General features: G+C 37.9%; 2 protein-coding genes across 2 annotated transcripts; both read right to left on the bottom strand.

Moving 5' to 3' along the window:
- Positions 1-920: 920 nt before the first annotated feature.
- Positions 921-2,042, bottom strand: LOC108831583 (protein RADIALIS-like 2). Its single transcript, XM_018605107.2, has 2 exons — positions 1,729-2,042; positions 921-1,136 (listed from the first exon to the last, which is right to left on the bottom strand). Exons 1-2 carry the CDS (start codon positions 2,004-2,006, stop codon positions 1,112-1,114), a joined length of 303 nt encoding a protein of 100 aa, XP_018460609.1. The 5' UTR covers positions 2,007-2,042; the 3' UTR covers positions 921-1,111.
- Positions 2,043-12,434: 10,392 nt separating this feature from the next.
- On the bottom strand, positions 12,435-16,295 carry LOC130509937 (uncharacterized). The gene is made up of 6 exons (XM_057006254.1): positions 16,267-16,295; positions 14,580-16,188; positions 13,876-14,501; positions 13,509-13,796; positions 13,324-13,429; positions 12,435-13,052 (listed from the first exon to the last, which is right to left on the bottom strand). The coding sequence occupies exons 1-6, from the start codon at positions 16,293-16,295 to the stop codon at positions 12,435-12,437; spliced, it is 3,276 nt and encodes a 1,091-aa protein (XP_056862234.1).
- Between the last annotated feature and the right edge of the window lie 5,866 nt (positions 16,296-22,161).

The raw sequence follows: 22,161 nt of genomic DNA, 5'->3' as shown, positions 1-22,161 counted from the left end.
TGAATCTTGCACAAACCAACTCGTGTACGTATAAATTATTGTACATGTGGATAATAAAAACTGGATGTACATTGATTCATGTACATATAAATATACATGAATCATCATACATATGGCTAATATTTAAACGATATTAATTTTTCATGGTTTTAGCTTTTCATTTTAGATTGGATTGCATTTTCCTACTAATCTTCCTAATTGAAATGCAAATGTGCAAATCTGCAACTTTTAGGGTCAATTTGTAAATAGTCAAAAGCTAAAGGACCAGTTGTACAAATATAAGAAACTTTGTTCAGGAATGGATCCCTTCAAAGTTTGACACCGACGGTTGGAGAAGTCACGCGGAGGAAGATGAGATGCGACACCGCATACAGTGACGATGCAGTGGTGACTGATATCATATTCGCCGCGAAGGAAGAGTTTGGAAACGGAGCTAGAGATCGAGCCGGCGGCGAAACTACATCAGATTTCTCTGTCTGGTTTTGTATGAAGGTATACACTTAGATTCAGATAAACCACCACAGCTTGGTAATTGAACTTGCTTGAAATTACCAGTGGCAGAGGACCAAGAAGCAAATTGAAGAAGAGCATAGTTTTTTGTATTGCAAATAGTTTTCAGGATTTTAACAAAAGAAAAGAATTTTTTCTGGATTTCAAACGGTGGTTTTGAAAGAAAGGAGAAAGAGAGAGATGATGAAAGAGGGAAAATATATATTAAAAAAATCATTTAGTTAGAAAGGTTCTTTAGTTAGCTGTCTTTAGTAATTTATTAATAAAATATTAGATTTAGTTGGAAAAAAGTGTATGTATAGCAATATGTGACTTATGATGAAATAATAAATTCAAAAGTGACCTGCATTGTAAAAAGCTCTATAATAAATAATAATAAAAATAAAATAATAATAATTATTATTATATTGATCAACATTTAATTGATTCAGACAATTTGCTTTCCCATTACGAAGAACCCTAGCTAGTAGTAGATTCTAAGGCTGGAGAAAACATGGGAAGTAAATATACAAACATAAACTCGTCAGACTTTGTTGAAACTGATGATATGCCTAGTTTTCTTTTTGGCTCATAAATAGTTTAGGCTTTGTTGCTTCTTGTTTTACTGCAGCTTCATGTTTCTCATCCTGCCAAAAGTAAATGAGGGAATTAAAATAAACTTGTTACATTGATTTTGCTTGTACATCGTGTTTTTTTTGGGGCAAAATTACATTTGTTTGTTTAAATAGAAAGCTTCGTTTTCTTTTCCTTAAATATAGTACTTATTTGTTTCATGATGAATAGGTTTCGTTTTTTTTCCCGAACCTTCTTGGGCAAGATGTGGGATCGGAATAAGTAAATATTACATACCAAACTGAGAAGGCCGGAATGATTATTAATTTATAGGCATAAAAATATTTTGGGTGCTTTTAGTTGTCTGGTTTTTTTTACAAAGCCTAAGGAGGCACTGAGAAGGAAACACTTGGAAGATTTAGAGACTCACATTGCTTAGCATAAGAAGTAAGAGAATCTTTGTAAAGTAAACGATGATTTCTTCTGAAACAGACATGCCCTTTTATGTTTGATTTGGTGTATATTATCATGACGCATGCATATGTAAGCTTGTTTGTAGACGTATTTTAAAATGGAAATAAGCGGGCTATTAGGGATATAAACAATGTTGATTTATTGTAATTATCACAAAATGTTTTGAATTAGATTGCAAAAGAATAACAATACCTTTTTTCCTCATCACGCAGCCTGCCTTTGGTTCTGCCTCCAGTAGTCGTGTAGTTAGGGAATGGTACATGCCCATTCTCGATGATTTCGATGTCACGTACCAGAAGATCATATTGTCTCTTAGCTTCATCAGGTGTTGTTCCACCAACAGCTCTAGCAACATTATACCAACGGTCACGAGTGTCTTGGTCATAGGTTGCTAGAGCACGCTCAAAGGCTTTGTTCTGCTTAACAGTCCATGAGCCAGATCCATAAGAAGACATTGAGTTTGATGCCATTGTGAAAAAGGTTGGTGTATTTTCTCTAGTAATAACTTATATGAAAGAAAGGATATGTTGCACAGATGTAGTCCTTGCTCTTTATAAAGGAGGATTTGAGGTCATGAGGTATATTGCCAGTTGGCAAAGATATCTTTGCTTTGCCAAAATAGAGAGAATGACGTTATGTCTTTGTCTCCATAGGAAAAGAATACTGAGAAAATATTGTGGAGATCAGTATCAAATATCCAAACTAATCACCTAAAAGATTGCTTTTATAAGTACCTTTTTCGATCCACATTTGGCATATGATGCTCGGTAGAGACATATTTTCTGTAAATGTTGTAACTAATATGTTTATTTTTCTTACCCAATTAATGTTGTGATGTCATTCTCTAGATTAAGCTTGTATTCAAAACAAATAGTGTATGTGATAAGACCAGTATGGAAATGTCTCTTTACACTTTTGATCCCTAGTCAACTACTTGGAACAGTCTGGTCTCTAGTCAATAGTTACAGCACGAGGCTAACTGTGTCCGTAAGACAAGGAAAATTACAAGTATTGGATTAGAGTTAGGGAGAAGTCTATGTTAACATATGATTTTCATTATCAACATTTCTTCGTATAAAAAATCTCAACGACTTGGAAGATTGTGAGGATAAATTTGTATCCACAAAACAAAAAGTGTAGCTTTTCATGTGTTCTCCATAAGCCATATATTCTTCTTGAAGGAAAGTGGGTGCAGAGAACTTTACCTCGGAATTCTTAATCCTGAAGACCATAGCAAGTTATCTAGCTGCATACATTTGTCCGTACAGCCATAGTCATTTTTGTGTTTCTTTTATTGTTGTTGTTGATCTTGTGAAAAACAAGGTCAACATTGTTTACCTACCTTTTCTCTTGGATTGTTTGGTCCATCTCCATGGAGTTATGTAACTGTGCTTTTAAATTATTATAATTAATGTGGATTCTTGGTCGTTAATGTGAGCTAAAGGTATGCATAAAGTGAATGTCAGGTATGGCATAATGCTAATGCAGTTATACCAACTTCTCCACGAATTCAAAATTAACAAGAAACACAAGCCTTAAGCTTGCGTGAAATATGTCTGGTGGATGGTTTATGGACCTCTACAACACAATTCAGTAGAATCGGATGGGCTTGGAAGAACAGCTTGGGAAAGATACAGCTCATGGGATTAAGAAACATGCAGAGAAGAGTCGCCAGTTCATTCAGAATTGGAAGCGTTAAAATGGGCTATGGAAGCAATGTTACAACAATCTAACTGCCAGAGATTTGGTACAGACTGCAAGGACATAATAGCAATGCTATCGGATCCTCAGGCCTGGCCGAAACTTTCTACGGAGTTGGAAGCAATTCAAACCCTCAAGATGTGCTTCCCGGAGTTTGAGATCATCTACATCCCAAGGACACAAAATATGACAGCTGATTTGTTAGCTAGGACTGCTCGCAATTTTCATAGATCTCTTTGTTACTTTGGTTGTTCTATTCCGGTCTGGTTACCTAGACCACCTCAAGTTTGAGTAATAGAATAGCCTTTTGATGCAAAAAAAAATGTGAGCTAAAGGTTGTCAGACATCAAATGGGCTTTTGGGTTTGGGCCAGTAACGGATCACTTTGGTAGACAATATGAGGCTTCGACGGGACTAAATGAGACGGCATCGTTTTGGAGAAAGGCATCGTCTTCATAACCTGAAAGGATAAGAAAAGTCAGTTAGACTTTGAGCTGAGATCAAGATCAGATACAGAGGTGAAAGAGAGCTAAGCGAGAGAGAAGAGACGGAAGAGCGACGGTGGAGGAGCTGACCTGATCTTCTCTCACGACTCTGATTGCTGATGGTGCATTTTCAGATACAGCGCTTGATTCCAGTTATTTATGTGTCAAGTAAACCTGAATACAAGGAAATGTTGTAAGCTTTTTGTCATCTGTATCAACACATATGATCTAGTGAATGCTTGAGAGTTTGGATCTCTCTCCAGATAGTAGGAAACGAAGTCTGGGTAAACAATTGTCTTTGTACAATCTCTAAGCTACAAAAAAACCTAAATCAACTCTAACAAACAAACGTATAAGAATCGATTGAAGTGAGAACTAGCTTGAGACTTGCGATATTGATTCTTGACAAGTGGTATCAGAGCACGGTTAGTGTGCAGGGAGGTTTTCGGATCTGATCGTTGTTAAGCGATCGAAGGCACCAACGATCTGTTGTTTGTTTTTTGATTGAGTTATCATCGTCGGAGTATCACCATGGAGGCGGTTACGAAGTTCAAGATGGAGATATTCGATGGTAAAGGGGATTTTGGTTTGTGGAAGTTAAGGATGAAGAGAAGGATCCGAAGGCTAAGGAGAAGGATAAAAGAGCTAGAAATCTAATATGCTAAAGTCTTTCGAACATAGTCCTAAGGAAAGTTATGAGGGAACAGACGGCTAGGGATGTTTGGAAGGCTCTTGAAGCGGACTATCAGACAAAGACTCTCCCAAATCGAATCTACCTAAAGCAGAGTTTTGCAAGTTTCAAGATGCAAGCTGAGAAAAGCATTGAAGAGAACCTAGACTCCTTTCTAAAGCTGATTGATGATCTTGCTAGCTTGAATATTACAGTGTCAGATGAAGATCAAGCTATTCAGATACTCATGAGTCTTCCTCCTCAGTATGATCACTTGGTTCATACTCTGATGTATGGAGCTGGGAAGGATACACTGACGGTTAAAGAGGTTACTACATCAGCGTACGCGAAAGAAGCATAACTGAAGGAGAAGGGATTGCTAGGGAAAGGGAAGTCTGGAGCAGAGGGTTTGATTGTAGAACGGGGACGTCAGAGTAAGCGTCAAGGTAGCTCAGGTTCTAGAAATAGAAGCAAGAGCAGTGGGAACAGATTCAAGAAAGGTCAGAAATCTCAGAGTCAGTCAAAGACCCGTGAATGCTGGTCATGCGGGAAAGAAGGTCACTATAAGAAAGATTGCCCAGAAAGGAAAGATAACTATCAGAAGAATCAAGCAGCAAATGTAGTTCAACCAAACGAGCCTATGATCTTAAATGCGAGTGTTCATGACACTAAACATGAATGGGTATTAGACTCAGGGTGTACGATTCACATAACACCTGACAAGAACTCATTGTTTGATTTTGAGGAAGTAGATGGTGGAAAAGTTCTGATGGGCAACAATACTCATAGTGAAGTAAAGGCATTGGAAAGGTTAAAATAGTGAACCCAGACGACTCTGCAGTGATTCTAACTAATGTGAGATATATGCCATCAATACGGAGGAACCTAATCTCGTATGGTCAGTTAGAAAAGAGTGGATGCAACTACGAAGGATCTGATTTTCGAGTGACGTTCTACAGAAATGGGAAGAAGGTTTTGTCTGGTAAATACAAGGAAGGGTTATACTTCCTAGATGGATCAGTGGAGAAAAATGTTGCAGCTGTTGCAAGACCCGAGGTTGATAAAGCGCAGTTATGGCATACACGTCTTGAACACATGGGTTTGAAATGTATGAACGTTCTGGTTAAAGAAGGCTATTTAGATGGAAGTGAAGTTCATACAATAGAATTTTGTGAAGAATATGTGTTGGAAAATTCTCAAAAGCAAAGTTTCAAGGTTGGTAAGCATAAATCGAATGGGGTTCTTGAATATATTCATTCTGATCTGTGGGGTTTTTCAGGGGTTGAAGAAAGCTTAGAAGGATGCAAATATTTCATCACCTTTATTGATGATTATTCAAGGAAGGTGTGGATTAGTTTCTTGAGAATGAAGGGTGAAGCGTTTGAGAAATTTAAAGAATGGAAACAACTGGTGGAGATGCAGACTGGGAAGAAGGTGAAGTGTTTAAGAACGGATAATGACCTCGAGTTTTGTAACAAAGCATTTGATGGTTTGTGTAAGGAGTCAGGGATTAAGAGGCACACAACATGTTCATACACTCCACAACAGAACGGTGTTGCAGAATGAATGAATTTGACAATCATGAACAAGGTCAGATGTATGTTGGCAGAAACTGGTCCTATACCATCTACGTAATTAAATTTGATCACCGTAGGATATATATGTAAAACAGCCATAAACTATGACTATTTTTCTTTGTTAAATATCTGAGTCCTAGACTATGACTATTTTCTTTATTTTCTTTTTATTTCACATTTTGGTATCATAAATCAGTATTTCTAAATATCTAGATTATAGTTTTCATTAACTAACTAAAATATTTATACCAAAACATTTACGAAATTTTAAGGTATTGGCATTTTAATAAGATAGATTCTATCTAGAGAACGTTTGGTTTCTATATATATAGGAATGGTGTTTCTAAAAATTTAAATTACAACTCATTTTTCAAATAAATGTTATAAATTTTATAGGATATTATCAAAATAAATGTTCATAATATTTATGTCGATAATATTTTTCTTTTAACTGACTCAAAGAAATCCTAGGTATCTTGAAAAGAACAGAACACCACAATATATAATTAGATGAAAATATATTAAATATATTTATTATTATTTTGTTGATAGAAGGAGTGGTATAGCAAGGAATGATATAAAATATTTTATAAAATGAATGAATTTTGAAAAAATCGAAAGTATATTCACTTTTTAATGCGTGAAAATCACAACTAACAAAATCTCTTATAAAAATTTCGCATTTACCCTATCTAATTTCTTTTATGTTTCAGTAACCAGATTCTTTGTAATTCTGATTTTATAAAAAACAGAGTATTCTTTTATGTTTCTGTCTAAATAATATATTTGTTTTATAAGATATCAAAATAAAATTTGAATTTTATAATCAGATTTGAATCACAATATTTATGATAAAATTTAATAAAACCCACTTATATACTTAAAACTCTAATATTTTTACACATTAATAGTTATTTTCTTAAGCGAAATGAAGAAAAGTAAAATAAAAGAAAAGACAATCTTATAAGTGGGTATTTTTGCTGTAAACAATTATCTTGAGTTTATAATGTCAATTGATTTTTTCTTTTTTTTTGTAAACCGAGTATCTTGACTCCACCGAAGTGGTCCAGGTTAGATACCGAAACGACCAAGGATAAGCAAGATATTTTCATTTTATGTTTCCTACTTTCTCACTATGAATACTTACATCAAAAGATTTGATCGTGTGATTCTAATATCTCCAATCTTGATCTTCCATCTATTTATATTGATCACTACTGAGAATTTACCGGGAATCTAAAAATAATCATTTATTTTTATTTTTTATAGCAAGGTTCCTGTTGAAATTTGGAATTATTAGCCCCCGTCGTGCAAAAGAAAGAAGAGAAGTATTCATATTCCTCTCCGATCGAGTGGTTCCTCCTTTTGCAACTTGGAGGACTCGAACATGAAGTATGACTTGGTTCCTCTATAATGGAAGTTTTTGTAGCTCGGTTGAACATGTGTTTGAAGTATCACTACACAAACTTGAGGAATATATTTTCAGCCTAGTGGTGAGATATTATTTATCACCCAAGGAATTATTCCTTTACAAATTGGGATTTTGACAAACTTTTCACAAAAGAAGGAAATGGCATTTTCACCAGGTGCTGATTTAGAAAACCTGTGAAATACCAATGATTTTTGGCTATATTTCAGGTTTGGATCGGTTTTGATATTTAGAATCCAAACTGGATCCAAAGTACCCAAACTAAACCGGAAGACCTGAAAATACCTGAAACCAACAAAGTTATGAGAATGTTTAACTACTACTCATAAAATACCTGAAATTTTATTTGAATTCTGATTTTAAGATCCAAAGTACACGCAATTTTACCTTCACACCTGAATTATATTTACAAAAGTTTTTTTTTACCGGAATCTATAACCAAATAAATGAAACTAAAAACTTATAAAAATATATGTAATACCAAAATAAACTGAAAATCCCAATATAACAATATACACAATAAATTTTTTTTTTTTAATTTTAGAAACTCGATCAGGTCTCAGATAGGATCTGTATCCGAAGTTGTGCTCGCGGATCCTGGACAAATATATTTAATAGATCAATTTATCTTTACCCGGATCGATTCGAACCAGTTGGTTTTAGATCGGTTTCGGATGGGGTTCAGATAAATTATTTATGTTTACTATTTAATTTTTATTCTGTTTTATAGTAAAACATAGAGTAGAGATGAAATTTTTTTAATATACAAGTAATGCGTACTTCCTTCGGTCGACGTAAGAACGTTGAAATAATGGGATGGTAATGAGTGGCGGCTGTCACCGTAATGACTTTTACTTTTGCAAGAAAGGATATACTTATTTTGTAACTTTCTATTTGTCGCCGCCTTTGATATTTTCAAAACTCTCATGACTCAGCTGTCTCTACCCTGATAATAATGAGAAGAATTAAAATAAGTACCTTCGGAGACCGATTGACCATGCTTTCGTTGTTTATACAGATTTAGTGTTGGAGAACATTAGACAAATACATTACAACATGGGAACAATACTTACACTAGTACAACTTCTCTTGGTGACTACAAGAGTGTGCTAGATGTGTTTCCTCGTGATAAGTTTAGATAATCAGACCGAAATAGAGTAACCGATGTAACAAAAAACTCTAAGGAAAGAATAAGCATTCTTAGCTAAAGAATCGTCAATACCATTTTGCTCTCTTGAAATATCGAAAATCTTGAAGTCTGAATAACATATCTGAAGAGTCTGAATCATTTCTAATTCCGTTCCGAAGTTCGGTCAAACTTGTGGTTCTTTTAGCATTGCAATCAGACCCCTTACAATCTGTCTCAAAGTGTTGACAATTTGAATGTTGAAATATATTCTAACCCATCTTATTGCTTCTACCTCTTTGTGCAATGCAAACACTCGATGTCTTAAGTTATGATCCCCATTAGTAGATGTGGTTTCTTATGATAAGGAATATGAACCTACTATTATTATTAAAAAAAAAACATGTATTCAAGTGTGTTGATGTAAAGATGTCTGCCCTGAAGTAGTTGTTGACGTAGTTGCTGAAGCACACGTCGTGTTGAGTGGTGAAGACCATGTGGAGTCAAGGTGCTGAACTAGAGTCGTGTAAACTTGGAGAGCAAGCGTGTATCTTGGAGAAAAGGCAAAGAGGAATAAACTTGGCGAGTAAGTTTATGATTTAAATGAAGAGGAATAAGTGCATTCCAAGAAAAGAAAAGTTGCACTTATTGATATGGAAGATGTTCATATTGTGGTTCAGGGTTTCGGGAACGTGGAGACTAATATAAGATAGCTATGGGGTCGTCTCTAGAGAGACAGAGACACAAAGGCTGATCTTATAGAGAGAGAGAAGCACTTGGAAGTGTTCTGGGTCGTGCTGAAGTAGGGGCTGAAGTACTTGACGGTAGAGAGACATAAGCGGGTAGCTTAGAAATCTTTCAGTAGCAGCTGTTAGGGTGTTAACAGGCTAGCGAGGCTGATTAAGCAGATCTTGTAACTGAGTGTACAAGGCGATTTCTAATAAAGCTATTGGTGTGTGCTTGTGTATTTTGTCTCTCTTGGTTTACCTTCTGTATTACTATTGTTGTGTCATCTTTGCACTAACAAGTGGTATCAGAGCGGGTCACCTAAGTTACTGGTGTGATCTTAGAGGTGAAGATGGACACGATTGTTTATGTTCAGAAGACAATCATGTTGAATGCGGACCAGTATGGTCATTGGAAGGGTCGCATGAAGCAGTTGATTCGAGGAATCAATGAAGATGCGTGGACAGCTGTGGAGACTGGTTAGGAGGAGCCTACCATAGTCACATCAGATGGGAAGAAGCCTAAGCCAAAGGAAGATTGGTTAGAGGCAAAGCGCAATGCATCAAAATTTAATGCAAAGGCGTTGGGACACGTCCGGATCATCTTGGGTCGCAGTTTGAGAATCTCAGGTGGTCAGATGCAGATATTGTGGCGAGCTTCAGTGCCAAACTCAGTGCTATGGCGCATGAAGCATGTGTACTTGGAAAGAAGTACAAGGAGAAGAAGCTAGTGAAGAAGTTACTATGCTGTCTTCCAGGGAGGTTTGGAGCTCACAAGGCGGTCTTGAATATGACTGCAAACACGGATGAGCTCAAGTTTGACAAGGTAGTGGGTATACTGAAGGCGGAAAAGATGGAGGGGGGCAGTAGCTCGGTCGGTACATCAGGAGGTACGCCAGGGAGTATAGCCCTTGTAGCTGATAAAGGTGGTGATGGCTCTGTAAATCTTGAAGATGTCATGGGTATATTGGCCAAATATTTTGGTAAGTTCATGAATTCCTCGGGTGGGAGGAATCAGTATGGACACCAGGGAGGTGGTCGTGACAGTAGCAGAAGGAGAGAACGTCTCAAGTGCTACGAGTGTGAAGGAGTTGGTCATATAAGGGCTGACTGTCCGGTGGTACACCGAAGAGAGCTCAAGTGCTCTGAGTGTAGAGGTGTTGGACACACACGACGTGAATGTCCAAACTCAAAGAAGAGAAAAAGTAGTTCATTGCAGTCGTCTGATGATTCAGAGTCTGAAGAAGATGGAAAGGTGAACCTTGTTGCATTTGGTGCACGCAAGGAGGGATCTAGTGAATCCTCTAATTCAGATCTCAGTACATATGATGAGGAGTATCAAGTGCTGCTTAATAAGTGGTTAAGGGTCAAGGATCAGAATCTAAGATTGGAGGATATGGCTCAGAAGCAGAACGAGCTGCTTGAAGAACTTCGTGAAGAACTTATGGCTGTGAATGAGAAGTATGAGTCTCTTGAGCAGGAAGTTAGCAAGCTGAGGAAAGTTGCTATTGGAGAAGTTCAACAGAAGGGGCTGCCACATTTTGTGCGAGGGAGCACATCAAAAAGTGGAGCCAAAGAAGCTTGTCAGAAAGTGTGTCGGGACGTACGACACGGAGTGCGGCAGAAAGTTCTACAGCGCGTGGCTGTGAGTAACAAGCCGAAGGTGGTTCATCAGTGCAGCAACATGAAGTCCAGACAGGAGGGTCTGAAGCATGGGTGTGCAGCTGGTACAAGGAAGGAGGCTGATTGGTGCGTCAGCAACTGTGTCAAGCGAACCAAGAAAACACATCAGATGTGCTGCTAGTTCTGTGGAAAGGTTGAACACAAGAAGGTGGAATGTTTTGCTCGTGAGAAGAGCAAAAACATGGCCAAGAAGGTGAATAAGTCGTTCACTAAACCCAAGAGGGTTGAAGAGGTGTTTGTAGCCAAGAGTGTCTTACTTGATGAGATCAAGGAAGATACATCAGAAGATGGATGCAGCTCTGGTAGGAGTGATCTTGAGGAAGATCAAGAAGCATCAAGTCTGGTGAATAAGTCGTTCACTAAACCCAAGAGGGTTGAAGAGGTGTTTGTAGCCAAGAGTGGCTTACTTGATGAGATCAAGGAAGATACATCAGAAGATGGATGCAGCTCTGGTAAGAGTGATCTTGAGGAAGATCAAGAAGCATCAAGTCTGGAGTAAGGACACGGAGTTGTCCATAGCACAAAGGGGAAGAAGATCGAAGTGCGTCAGGAAGTGATGCGAGATGATCTTCAGGAGGGTGATAGCAAAATCAATCCAAGGCTATAGCAACAAGTGCAGGGTGCACTCGGGGTGGTTGAGGAAGGGCTCATGGTCAAGGAGACGACGCATGAAGAAAGCCAGGTCCTCAACAGAAGTGGGTCGAGAGGTAGCTCGACATGTGCGTCAGATCGTGATGCAGTACTTGTAATCTATTCCGCTGCAGCAGAGGCTGTATCATGATTACGCATGGAGTAGCAGACGGATTTGTCTGAAGGACTTGACATCTAAGCATCTATTTTAGCTTAGTATGCAATCAAGCAGGGGAAGAATGGTGACGTTCTGGTCAAGTGAAGTCAAGAGAATGCATATCTCATGGGGGAAAAAGCATGGTGTGGTGCACATCTCGTGGGGGAGAAAAGCACAATTGGCGTGGAAGTTTCCAGGTGGGGAACATCGTTGTTGAACCAGAAGAATGTTGTGCTTGATCGGCACACAAAGCTAAAAGGGATAGATTCACTACAGGAAATGTGGGTAGTAATAGCGCCCGAAAAGCGCTATGATTCATATTTAATAGCGCTTCCTTGGACGCTCTGACATCGCCCGTTATAAAAGGTCCGACCCTTTTAATAGCGGTTTTCCTTTGTGCTATTATTAAGTTTATAACAATAGCGCTTTTTTTTAATGCAATTGTTAATATTTATAATAACGTTTGACAAATGTTATTATAACCTAATAATTTGATTTTCCCAATAGCAAAGATAGCAAATGTTTCGTGTTATTAATTAGTTTTTTAATTATCCGGAAATTAATTAATAATAATTAGTGAATTGATTTGTTTTAATAATGAATTTCGAAATATGAAATAAAAAAATTTAAATTATTGAAAAACCAAAAAATAGTATAATTATTTAAATTCCATAACACAACATTATCACAATTATACAAACCATCACACAACCTATTAATCTACCACTAATAAACCTTCACAATCATCCCTAACATAAACACTATCATCATCTGAAGCTTCATCACCCATATCATCAACTTCTTGGACAGGTAAAGGAGCACCACCTAAATCCTCTTCTGTTTCCAACTCATGATAACCTCTAGGTGGTGCTCTCATAACAACATACCAATTTGAAGCATCATCCTCCCTAGAGTAGAAAACCTGTTTTGCTTGAGAAGGTAGAATGAATGGATCTTTCAAATAGGCTGCTTGGTTCATATGAAGGTTAACAAGAGTGAAGCCATCTTCTTCCTTCACACCATTCGCTGTGTTTGCCCAGTTGCATCTAAAGAGTGGCACTTTGAACATGTGATAGTCGATGACCAAAATCTCCTTTATCACTCCATAGTATGTAATCATATCCGCGACCTGTCTCATATCTCGAGCACTTGATCTACACATGCTAAAGGCTTCATAAGTTACTCCACTGTTTTGTGTCTTCAGCTTGACCGCATCAGTATGAAACCGTTGGCCATTGATGATGAATCCTTTATGTGCTAAAGCAACATTTCTTGGCCCAAATGCCAACCACCTTATCTCCTTAGAATGACTATCTGTTGAGTCTGAATGAATCTGCGACAGGAAATCAGAGCATGATCATCAAGCCGAGGTACTTGAATTATAATCAAAACATGATAATATATACCAGAAAACCAATCATCAATCTACAAGCTAACCAGTCATCAAAATACTAAAAATCCAGACAGTTCATCAAGCTATAAGCTACTCAGACATCAATTCACTAAAATCTGGACATGTTCTTCAAGATACAAGCTAACCAGGCATCATGATACAAGCTAACCAGTCATCAAAATAATCAAGAAAAGAATATGGAGTTTGAAACCTTATTTTTAAGCCATTCTGCAAAGTGGTCAGTATGGTATTTCCATAACAAAGTTTCATTTCTAGCCAATCGAGCATCCTTTGCTTGCAACTCTTCCAAATGCATCCTGATTTTAAATTAAACAACAGTATATGAAAATGAACTTATGAGTAAAACTAGTAGAAGAAACATAGAGAATTACTTACTCAAGAAATGGATCCAAAGATGCCATGTTCATTAGCACATAGCGATGTGCAATGTCTCTATCTTTATCTGAAAGGGTAACCTCTATACCCTTCTGCAGAGGTCGGCCTTCAACCACCATTGTGTCAGTCTCGACATCTTCATTACGATTAACTGCTTCTTGAACTGGTACTGAATCTTTAAGGAACTCTAAACAGAATGCAACGCATTCTCCAGCCAAATACGCCTCAGCCATACATGCTTCTGGCCTTGCATAATTCTTCACAAAAGCCTTTAGTGTTTTCATGTACCTATAACTCAGGAAATATGAATATAAGTCAAACATCATTGCGGAAAGTGCATATATTAAAGCAAATGAGTTAATCAAACCTTTCAAAGGGATACATCCAGCGGAAGTGAACTGGTCCTCCCAAGCGTGCCTCTTTTGATAGATGTATTGGTAGGTGAAACATGATATCAAAAAGGGCTGGAGGGAAGAAGCGCTCCAGCTGACACATTGTTTCCACAAACTCTGTTTCCATGGATATAAGTTTCTCTGGGTCAATGATGCGCTGACACAACCTATTGAAGTAACTGCATAATCTATTTATGGCTATCCTAGGACCCCTATGTAACAACCCTCTTAATGCAGCTGGTAACAAGTTCTGTACTAGGACATGATGATCATGCGACTTTAAACTACCAATATTTGGAGGGTTAACTGAAACACAATTCGCAATATTACCACAATAACCATCAGGACCTCTAAACTTAGCTAACCTTTGGCAAAAAATGGTCTTCTCTTTCTTCGATAACCAGTAGGCAGCAGGAGGTAAGTATGTTTTCTTTCCCCTCACCTCTGTGTGCAAGTGCTTTCTGATTCCAATATCTTCTAAGTCTTTTCTTGCTTTCAACCCATCTTTTGACTTCGCACTTTGCATCAACAGAGACAATATAGCATCAGACACATTCTTTTCTACGTGCATAACATCAATATTGTGACGAACAGGTAACTCCTAACACATTAAACAAGAAACTGTTAGGCATATTCATATACAACAATCACATAATATAAGTCAGTTACTATACTTTACCTTCCAGTAAGGTAGATCAAAGAATATTGATCTCTTCTTCCACCGCCATAGTTCATTTGATTCATCACACTCTTCTTCCACTACCCTCTCATCATCTTCCAACTCTAGTCTTTTCCTTTTTTTTTCCTTCTCTAGAGGTCTACCAAAATCATTCGTAAAAGCTTGTAGTGTTTCATATATCTCAGCGCCTGTTTGTATCCTATTCGCATTCACTTCCTCCACAGTGTTGTCAAACCAAGCTTTTTTATATCTGTAACGATGGCCAGGCGGTAGTCTCCTTCTGTTACCCATGTAGACAAACTTGCGGCTAAACTTAAGCCACCTTGCAGGTGTATCCTTTCCGCATACATTGCAGGCTTGTTTCCCCTTTACTTTACATCCAGACAGTGTTCCTAAGGCTGGATAGTCACTGATACTCCAAAGCAGCAAGGCTCTGAGATTAAAATTCTCCTTCGCAAATGAGTCATACACTTCAATACCCTCAGCCCACAAATCTTTTAGATCGTCTATCAGTGGTGCTAGGTAAACATCTATGTTATTACCAGGAGCAGTAGGACCAGGGATCAACAAAGTCAACATTATATTCTCAGCCTTCATACACATGGTTGGAGGCGTGTTATAGTTCACTAACAACACTGGCCATGTGCTGTGATTGGTGCTTTGCATGGAGAAAGGGTTCATCCCATCTGTGGAAATCCCAAGTCGAAGATTCCGTGGATCAGCAGCAAAGTCTGGCCATTTAGCATTCACTTGTGCCCAAGAGATAGAATCAACGGGGTGCCGCATTGTACCGTCTTCAGTGGCATTGGTATAGTGCCAACGCAGATCTTCAGCCATCCTCTTTGATCTAAACATCCTCCTAAACCTGTCCTTGATTGGAAAATATCTTAGGACCTTTGCCGGAATCCCCACCTTTATCTCATTACTGTGCTTATCCATTTCCCATCTTGAAACTTTGCATCTTGGACAGCTTTGTAGGTTCTCGTACTCCTTCCTATACAGTATGCAATCATTCTTGCAAGCATGGATATTGTCGTAGCCGAACCCAAAGATCTTCAGAAATTTCTTGATTGCAGCTAAACTCTTGGGAAGAACATTGTCTTCAGGTAGCAAATCCTCAAGTAAAACCAACAGCTGATCAAAGTAGTTCTCCGACACACCACTTTTAACCTTGAATCTGTAAAGTCCCATGATAGCTGAAACCTTTGTGTGCTTGAGACAACCCGAGTATAATGGCGTTTGAGCATCTCTTAGCTTTTTTGTAAACTCAAGTTCCTCTGGTGCTTCATCATCTTCGTTGTCAGTTGTCGGGTTTGGACCACCTTCGTCCATGGAGAATGCTGTCTTAAACAAATCAAATGCCTCTGTTTCACATTGAAGTACACTGTCTTCTGCAGAATCTCTTTTTTCACCATGAATACTCCAACGAGAACTCTTATACTTCTTATCCATACCCCTAATCACCAAATGCTCCACAATTTTATCCAGTGACTGATGGCTCAGATTGCGGCAGTCTCTACAAGGGCATAGCATTTCAAGAAGACTTCCCAATCTTCTTGCTGACGAATTCACGAAATTAGTTGCTCCTTCTGAATACTCGTGGCTATTCCTACAAGAATCAGACAAAATAAGTTAGCTTTCTTTTAATCGGCGAGTACAAGTGAGATCGAGAGATTGTAAGTTATACCTTGGAAGCCAAATCCACGTCTTATCCATTTGCGAATACAGGAACGGCTGGTTCGATCTTAGCTTTCTTTAGGGTTTGTTTAGGTCAAAGCTCGCGAGACAGAAACAGAAAGAGAGATGTTGTGTTCTGAAATTTTCCAACTGCAAACAGAGACAGAAAAAAATGAACGGCTGTGATCAAAGATTTGGAGAGCAATCGGACGGTCTATGATTAATCCGAGTGCAATCTTAGTAGTTGCTCCTTATTGGTTCAGAAAAGAACGGCTCAGATCAAAGTTACCAACACGAATCAATGGTATAGGATTAATCCGTGTGCAATTAAAAAGAATGGCTAAGATTGAATTTGGCGAAACACATCCATCGGCCTATGGTTTGCCACGTCTGCAATCTTGGAGGTTACTCCTCATTGGCTCAGTATATTAATTTCGTTTGAAATCTTAAAATTAATATATATATAGGATTTCGAAGCAAAAAAAAATTAAATTAAATCTTAAAAATTAAAATATCAGTATTCTAATTTTTTAAAAAAAAAATCGTATACATAAAAATATTTTATGTGAGCTTTTATAAAATTGATCAATCTAGCTCATATGTTCACAAACACTACTACTTATTTGTATGTACAAAGACTTTAGGGTATAGGGTTTGAACAAATGAGTGTTTATAAAATTTATAACTAACTAGTTTTATGAAATTAAGATTACAATATCCTTTTTATAAAGAACAAAATTGTGAAATCAAGAACAATTAGGGTATAGGGTATATGTTTGTACTTTAGGGTTTAGGGATTTCACTTTAGGGTATATGGTTTTAATTTTGGTCTTATCACCTGTGGTTTTAATTTTTAAAACTTATGGTTTAATGTAAAATTATGCACTTTAGGGTATAGGGTTTAACAAGCTAAACATTTTCACACACAACCATTAATCATAATATCACACATAATATTTGTTTTTGTCAGTTAACCATAACATAATATTACACATGATTTAACCGATCATAAAAGTACTTTAAAATTCTATCACACACTAGAAATACATTGCCGACATAACAACTTGAAAACTGTTTCAGACGACATGTTTAGACAAACTTGATTTTGTCATTTGGCCATGCCACAACCGAACCCATTGCATCAGATATGTATTCAATCTCTGAATTTGGCCTCCAGACTTTTGCATCATCGATCTTAGCCACATCAATCCACACCTTGCTTGCATTTGGACCTAGGAGTACAAAGTGGCACAACTCATTCGGATCCGTTGAAGCTACTCTTCCTTCAGCTACCTTACGTCCAGAGTTGTTGCAATCCAAGAGAATACACTTCTGCTTCGGACTTCTGGTCGAACTAGTGCTGCCTGGACTCTACAACTCAAACAAGACGACATAAGCAAGTTCCAACATCAATTAAGGACTCAACATCAATCATCATACAAATAAATAAATTAACTTCATGTTAACAACATACCACTGCTTTTTTCTTGGCTGGTTTCGAAGGTGATGCTATTTTCTTGCCTGCACATTTAGTAGGTGTTACTTCTGTAGCAGGTGTAGGCATGACTTCAACCTTCAGGACTGGCCATGCTATTTTCTCGCTAAGTGCATCACCAATCAAGAACATATCAGCGGTTGGCCTCCACAAATAAGCCTGATCATTGAACACCTTCACAACTTCGATACTAACAGCATTGGGACCTAGAGGTATATTGTTAAGCATCTCTTTGGGCTTAGAAGAGCACATGAGACCTTCAGCAATAACCTCATCCTCGTCGTTGGTCCAATCATAGATCTTGCATCTTCGAGATTCACCTTCCTTGCTTTGCTAAAATGCAAGAAGGTAATGACTAGAGATAACTCAATTGTTGTAAGAAGAAAATAAGGTACAAAAATTTACCATGGATACATCTTCAGAGCAGTTTGTATCCCTATCCAAGATCACTTTATCCATTGGCCAAGCTATCTTGTATCCCACAGCTTCATCAAGAGTTAACACGTCTGTTGTAGGCCTCCAAAGTGAAGCTACTGAGCTTAGTGCAGACTTAACTACGATAGCCACTGCATTAGGACCAATTGGTATACGACCAATTTTGTACTTCGGTTCATCAGAGCAGAATTCTCCTTCACCAACAACAACATCCTCTGATTCAATCCAATCGAGTATTTGTACTCTGACTCCTACTTTGAATCCACCACTACTCTCAGATGCTTCAGCATCATCATTATTTTTCTGAAAGAAGGCAAAGGAAATCGTAAATGTCTTAAAACTAATTGACCAAATGTAATGAAAAGGATTACCTTCTTCCCAACTAAGTCTTGCACCATCCCCTTTAACTCTTGAATCTCAGTTTTCATTTCTGCAATCTTTGCGTCTCTAAAATGCAGATATGCTAGCTTAGTAGCCGTAATCCCTCTACCAAACCCCCTTACTCGTCCAGGTTTGTCTTTTCCCAAAACCTTGCTTACAGCATCTTCCCTTATGTTATCAGCAGCTGATGTTGAGTCCATCTGACTGTCAAGTGACTGTATTTGTTCCTGATACATTCATTTAAACACAAAATAATTCATTGACATAATCTATTAATTATACCCAATATATAACTTGCATAATTCTTACAATAGTCTCAGCAAACTGTGGCTTCACAGGTCTGCCATCAGCATGAGTGTGTCCCGCAATCCAAACCTTCGATCTACTCACCTTACTTGGGTCTTTACTCCTTTTTTTCTATATAAAAACAGACATATCTCAGTACCAGTTTAATCTAACAAGCTGAAGATGTTTGACTACTCTTTTACCATATCATCAGCTAAACGAAGCATCCCTTTGCGGCTAGTGGTGTGAGGAATCTGATTTCTTCTCATCGCTCTGTACTTGTTACTCGTTTCCTACAATATAAATATGACAGTGATTAAATCTATCAGATATGACCTTTAAGGATGAAACTTACTTAGTTGTAGATAACTCACCGTGAAAGATTTGGTAGTTTTACTCTTAACCCAAGAGTTCCACACTTGAATGGATGGGATGTTGCTCGGTTTTAAAGCTATTCTCTCAGCTGCAGTCTTCGCCACACGTACTTGTGACACCAGCCTCGACTTCCCAGCCCTCCACACATTTCCAAGCTGCTTGAAAATAACAGCTTTCTGCCAATCTTCTTGCAAGTTAAATCTCCCCTGCATCACAATAAGCAAGTTAAACATGTTATAATTTCATCTTGCGGTTCAACAAAACATACTAATGTATATATACAAACCTGAATTTCTTCCCACATTGTTGCTTTAGTCGCTGCATCAAGATTTCTCCAATCAGCGAGTGTAACCGGAACATGTTCCCTCACAAGAGGACCAAGAAAAGACGATAGTGTTACTGAACCAGGTCCAATATGCTCACCAATGTCATTGAATGTGACCATAATCTTATCATTGGGATTTTCAGCCACTCTGCGCAACTTTGTTGGTCCTCTTTTATTTTTTTTTTGAACTTCCTCCCCTCCTAGCTCAACTCCTTCAGTACTAGGAATCTCATCATCTTGCGCAGTGCCATCTTCTTCCATATCGCGAGCTTCTTCTTCATTCCCTTTCTCATTGAGAACTCCATCATCTTCCATATTGGCCTGTTCGTCTTCATTCTCTTTCCCATTGCCATCTCCATCTTCTTCAGCCTCTTTCCCATTGCCATCTCCATCTTCTTCAGCCTCTTTCCCATTGAGTACATCTTCTACCTCATCAACTCGGGGAATATATTCAGGTGTAACATCTTCTAGCTCATCATCATCATCATCAGGTGTAACATCTTCTAGCTCATCATCATCTTGAGCAGCCACTTTCTTGATTCTACTACTTCTTCTCGTTGGCGTTAGAACTAAACTCTTTTTAGGGGAAGCCGTTTTCTTTGCTGTAGCTTTCTTCACTTTTAGTTGCGGTCTCTTGTCCTCCAAGCCTTGATCTACTACCTCCAAGCCTTGATTACGTCTACTCCGACGAGAACCAACTTTTCCTCCTCCTCTTGTCTTTGCCATTTCTGAAACTAATAAAGAAATCCAAAATCAAATCGAAACCCACAATCATATTCAAAATCTAAACCGAACAAACCCATAATCGAATCATGTGTTAACGCGGACATGCATGTGAAAAGAGATTCGAATCGAAGAGATACGATCAAATAGAACCCCAAAATCAAAGAGATTCGATGAAATTTTCTAATCTAAACCCACTATTGAAAGTTTCTAATCTAAACTCAGAATCAAATCGAAACTCATACCAATTGAAGCTTCCACTCGAGAGAACTCTGAAGAACTTTGATGAGTCTCGGTTTCGATTTCGAGGAATGTGAAGAGAGTGAAGTGAAGAGAAATGGGTTTCGATTTAAATACTTAGGGTTATTTTTAATATATTTTTCATATACGATAGCATTTATTTTTTTATTTGCAATGGTAAGGCGCCTCCACTTACCAAATTAACGCGGCTGGATTATTTTATTTTGCCGCGTCTACAGAGATAGCTTATACATTCCAAAAACGCTATTATAAAGGCCCGTGTTGAAATACAATAGCAGAGACGCAAAAACCGCTATGCTACGACGCTATTAATACCCACATTTCCTGTAGTGATTGTTGATGTAAAGATGTCCGCCCTGAAGTAGTCGTTGACATAGTTGCTGAAGCAGACGTCGTGTTAAGTGGTGAAGACCATGTGGAGTCAAGGTGTTGAGCTGGAGTTGTGTAGACTTGGAGAGCAAACGTGTATCTTGGAGAAAAGGCAAAGAGGAATAAACTTGGGTAGCAAGTTTATGACTTAAAAGAAGAGGAATAAGTGCATTCCAAGAAAAGGAAAGTTACACTTATTGATATGGAAGATGTCCATATTGTGGTTCCTTGGAGACTAGGGTTTCGGGAACGTGGAGACTAATATAAGATAGCTATGGGGTCGTCTGTAGAGAGACAGAGACACAGAGGCTAATCTTATAGAGAGAGAGAAGCACTTGGAAGTGTTCTGGGTCGTGCTGAAGTAGGAGCTGAAGTACTTAACGGTAGAGAGACATAAGCGGATAGTTTAGGATCTTTCAATAGCAGCTGTTAGAGTGTTAACAGGCTAGCGAAGCTGATTAAGCAGATCTTGTAATTAAGTGTAAAAGGCGATTTCTAATAAAACTATTGGTGTGTGTTTGTGTATTTTGTCTCTTTTGGTTTACTTTCTGTACTCAGAAGTTTATATCCTTTAAACAATAAAATATTTTAGTTAGGTTAAAAAGGGTTGACATGGTCCAAATAAGAAGAAAAGAAGTTCACGAAAAGTCCATTTGAATAACCAGTAAGATTGGAGCTCCAAATGGACGAAGTTACAAGTTACTTTGACGAGTAAAATATACTAAGAATGAAGACCTAGTCGAACGTTGGTACAGCAGCCCCTTTTGTCCTATAAATACATAGGTTTTTTAACCTCTCGTAATATCTCACAATAAAAGTATCCACATAATATCTTATAATCAAAGTTATATCTTCTCAAGTATCGATAAATTGCCTTCTGTTAGATGCAAATGGAGAGCCCAAAATCACCTCTTCAACCCCCAACTTATGGAAACTTAGTCACAATCCTTAGCATCGATGGTGGTGGCATTAGAGGGATTATTCCTGCCACTATCCTTGCTTTTTTGGAATCGGAACTTCAGGTATATTTGTCCTACCTAACTATATATCACATGGATAACACTTACTTCTATTTGGTCAACTCTAATAATGAGCTTTCGAGTTAATACAAATTTGCAATATAATATTTTTATTTGATACTTATGGAATTATGGACATCTTATAACTCTATACATACATGGATGTGCAGAAACTGGACGGAGACCAAGCAAGACTTGCAGACTACTTTGATGTTATGGCAGGAACAAGCACCGGTG

This window comes from Raphanus sativus, chromosome 3, assembly GCF_000801105.2.
Source record: "Raphanus sativus cultivar WK10039 chromosome 3, ASM80110v3, whole genome shotgun sequence".
NCBI classification, from domain to species: Eukaryota; Viridiplantae; Streptophyta; class Magnoliopsida; order Brassicales; family Brassicaceae; genus Raphanus; species Raphanus sativus.
This window is presented reverse-complemented; position numbering and strand designations above follow the sequence as displayed.